Source organism: Cydia splendana, chromosome 19 (genome assembly GCF_910591565.1).
Source record: "Cydia splendana chromosome 19, ilCydSple1.2, whole genome shotgun sequence".
NCBI classification, from domain to species: domain Eukaryota; kingdom Metazoa; phylum Arthropoda; class Insecta; order Lepidoptera; family Tortricidae; genus Cydia; species Cydia splendana.
The window spans coordinates 15,059,987-15,063,406 of NC_085978.1; the positions used below are offsets into that span (position 1 = coordinate 15,059,987).

At 47.8% G+C, this 3,420-nt stretch overlaps 1 protein-coding gene across 1 annotated transcript; it reads left to right on the plus strand.

The window, feature by feature from the left end:
* Nucleotides 1–533: 533 nt before the first annotated feature.
* Nucleotides 534–1,307, plus strand: LOC134799818 (uncharacterized oxidoreductase TM_0325-like). The gene has a single exon (XM_063772221.1). The coding sequence runs from the start codon at nucleotides 534–536 to the stop codon at nucleotides 1,299–1,301; it is 768 nt and encodes a 255-aa protein (XP_063628291.1). The 3' UTR covers nucleotides 1,302–1,307.
* The last annotated feature ends 2,113 nt before the right edge of the window (nucleotides 1,308–3,420 follow it).

Genomic DNA, 3,420 nt, shown 5'->3' on the forward strand with positions numbered 1-3,420 from the left:
TACGCTTTCTTTGTTTCCGCTAGCTTTGAAAAAGGAACAAGCTGTTGATTGGTCCAGTTCGTGGGTGTTCTTTTGTTTTCTTACTTTGTTCACAATGGGGGGCAATATTGTTTTCGAGATTGCCGTTGAGGAAATTATAGGGAACTGATTGTGATTACTATGAGACTATGACGTTTCGAAACAAGGAATAGAAAAGCGTTTGACAAAAACAGACATGACAAACACTTAAAACTAACAAAATTAAAATGATCTGTGAAAAAACAGGTGCAGTGATCGCATCAGCTTTCAGTTGCTATTGTATTAAATAATATTCTTAGAATGAACCTTACTGCATCGAGATTAAGTCGGCAAACTGTATCGTTAAACATTCATAAAAGTAAATTCGGGGCTAATAATATTCACGATATGACGAGTTCACTTGCTTACCTATACTTATCAGAGTTATCAGTTCGCTTGCCAAAATACAAACACGTTTATCATAATGAGATTACACACAAAAGATATTTTAGTTACCATACTCCTACAAGACAGACATGAGTTTCTCCGGTAAAGTGGTTCTCGTGACGGGTGCGAGCTCCGGCATTGGAGCAGCAACCGCCATCTTGTTTTCTAAAGAAGGAGCCAGCGTCGCGATTGTTGGTAGAAATGAAACTAAACTAAGCAACGTTGCGCAGAAGTGTGCGCAAGCAGGAGCACAACCTCTCGTCATCAGAGGCGACGTTGCCAATGAAAAAGAAGCCAGCGCTATTATCAAAAAAACCGTAGATCATTTCGGAAAGCTTGATGTGCTAGTGAATAACGCTGGAATTTTAAAGTTAGCTTCAGTCGCTGATCCAGATATTTTGAAAGTATTCGATGAAGTCATGAACACAAATCTGCGCTCCATCGTTCAGCTGACTAGTCTCGCTGCACCGTTTTTAAAAGCAACTAAGGGGAATGTAGTAAACGTGTCGAGTGTAGCATCAACGAAAGTTATTGCTGAGAATTATATGTCGTACTGTGTGTCAAAGGCAGGCGTGGATCACTTCACTCGCTGCGCTGCCTTAGACTTGGCGGCTTCTGGCGTGAGAGTGAACAGCGTCAACCCCGGGCCGGTCAGGACTGACATCTCGGAGAATGCTGGATTGCTGCCTCCTGGAGCTGGCGATATTATGTGGGAATATGCAAAGAAGTTAACAGCTTTGAACAGAGTTGGAGAACCGGAGGAAATCGCTGATGTTATCGCGTTTGTGGCCAGCGATACAGCGAGGAGCATCACCGGTTCTATCTACGTTTCTGATAATGGTCAATTGTTGAAGTGAAGAAGCAAATTAAACTGTGGGAACATAAACATAAGGCTACATTTTTTTTAAATTAAACATCTGAAATTATATTATGATTTTCAACTTATTAACTTCTACTGAAATACTTAAAAAATTCACAGATTTCGTGCCTCACACGACTATCGAGCACATTGGAAATGAATCTACGGAATTCGAAAAAATATTGTCGCTGAGCGACGAGAAAGTCTGGATAAGGAAAAAGTTACAAAATAAAACTACAACGTTGAATGATAATTATTTTATTCTTAGACTAACACAAGTATCCTGGTCATAACGCATGTGAACAAACAAATTGCAAAATTTCCACACGAGGATCGAAGTTTGAATAATTGTCGCCGTGGCGCATAAGTATAGGTACATATTTCATTTTTCGATTAATAAGCAGGATATATTAATGTTCAAAGTACAAGAAAATTATTACACGGCAAATCCGTAGTCAACTCGAGAAGTGGTAGCCACATCGCCGTTATCGTCACTCGAGTCTTGATCGGCAGCGGCTCATTTGCTGCAAGATATGTATTTTTCTTGACAGCAGTTTGACGCGACGAGAGATGACCATAACAGCGTTTGTCTATGTTGCACCAAACCTGAGTTCCAATAGGTGCTCTCCCTCTCCCTCTCCCTCTCCCTCTCCCTCTCCCCTCTCCCTCTCCCTCTCCCTCTCCCTCTCCCTCTCCCTCTCCCTCTCCCTCTCCCTCTCCCTCTCCCTCTCCCTCTCCCTCTCCCTCTCCCTCTCCCTCTCCCTCTCCCTCTCCCTCTCCCTCTCCCTCTCCCTCTCCCTCTCCCTCTCCCTCTCCCTCTCCCTCTCCCTCTCCCTCTCCCTCTCCCTCTCCCTCTCCCTCTCCCTCTCCCTCTCCCTCTCCCTCTCCCTCTCCCTCTCCCTCTCCCTCTCCCTCTCCCTCTCCCTCTCCCTCTCCCTCTCCCTCTCCCTCTCCCTCTCCCTCTCCCTCTCCCTCTCCCTCTCCCTCTCCCTCTCCCTCTCCCTCTCCCTCTCCCTCTCCCTCTCCCTCTCCCTCTCCCTCTCCCTCTCCCTCTCCCTCTCCCTCTCCCTCTCCCTCTCCCTCTCCCTCTCCCTCTCCCTCTCCCTCTCCCTCTCCCTCTCCCTCTCCCTCTCCCTCTCCCTCTCCCTCTCCCTCTCCCTCTCCCTCTCCCTCTCCCTCTCCCTCTCCCTCTCCCTCTCCCTCTCCCTCTCCCTCTCCCTCTCCCTCTCCCTCTCCCTCTCCCTCTCCCTCTCCCTCTCCCTCTCCCTCTCCCTCTCCCTCTCCCTCTCCCTCTCCCTCTCCCTCTCCCTCTCCCTCTCCCTCTCCCTCTCCCTCTCCCTCTCCCTCTCCCTCTCCCTCTCCCTCTCCCTCTCCCTCTCCCTCTCCCTCTCCCTCTCCCTCTCCCTCTCCCTCTCCCTCTCCCTCTCCCTCTCCCTCTCCCTCTCCCTCTCCCTCTCCCTCTCCCTCTCCCTCTCCCTCTCCCTCTCCCTCTCCCTCTCCCTCTCCCTCTCCCTCTCCCTCTCCCTCTCCCTCTCCCTCTCCCTCTCCCTCTCCCTCTCCCTCTCCCTCTCCCTCTCCCTCTCCCTCTCCCTCTCCCTCTCCCTCTCCCTCTCCCTCTCCCTCTCCCTCTCCCTCTCCCTCTCCCTCTCCCTCTCCCTCTCCCTCTCCCTCTCCCTCTCCCTCTCCCTCTCCCTCTCCCTCTCCCTCTTCCTATCGATAATTCACAACAAACACCGATAACGAACTCTGCGAAACATGAAGTCATAAATGTCATGTGAAAAATGTCGTTCTGACTTTTTGACTATTTAAAGGTTAGGCGACAGGGCAAACCCTTAACCCGATCGTCTTTGTTTTAGGCTCAAATTGTAGCTGACTAAATTGTCCAGAGCCGTTTTTCTCAAATTTTTGATATCATTCTTCGTTTCCAAATTATCGAGCACCAAAATCAAAAATTCGGAAAAAAATTAATTTTATTTTCACTATTTCGACCATAACTTTTTTTGTTTTTGACATTCTCGAATAATTATTTTTGCACCTTACAGCTCTCGTGATTATGCGTATTTTGAGCCTATTTTTTAATATCATATCTTCACAACTTTCCGAGATATAAGGGGATC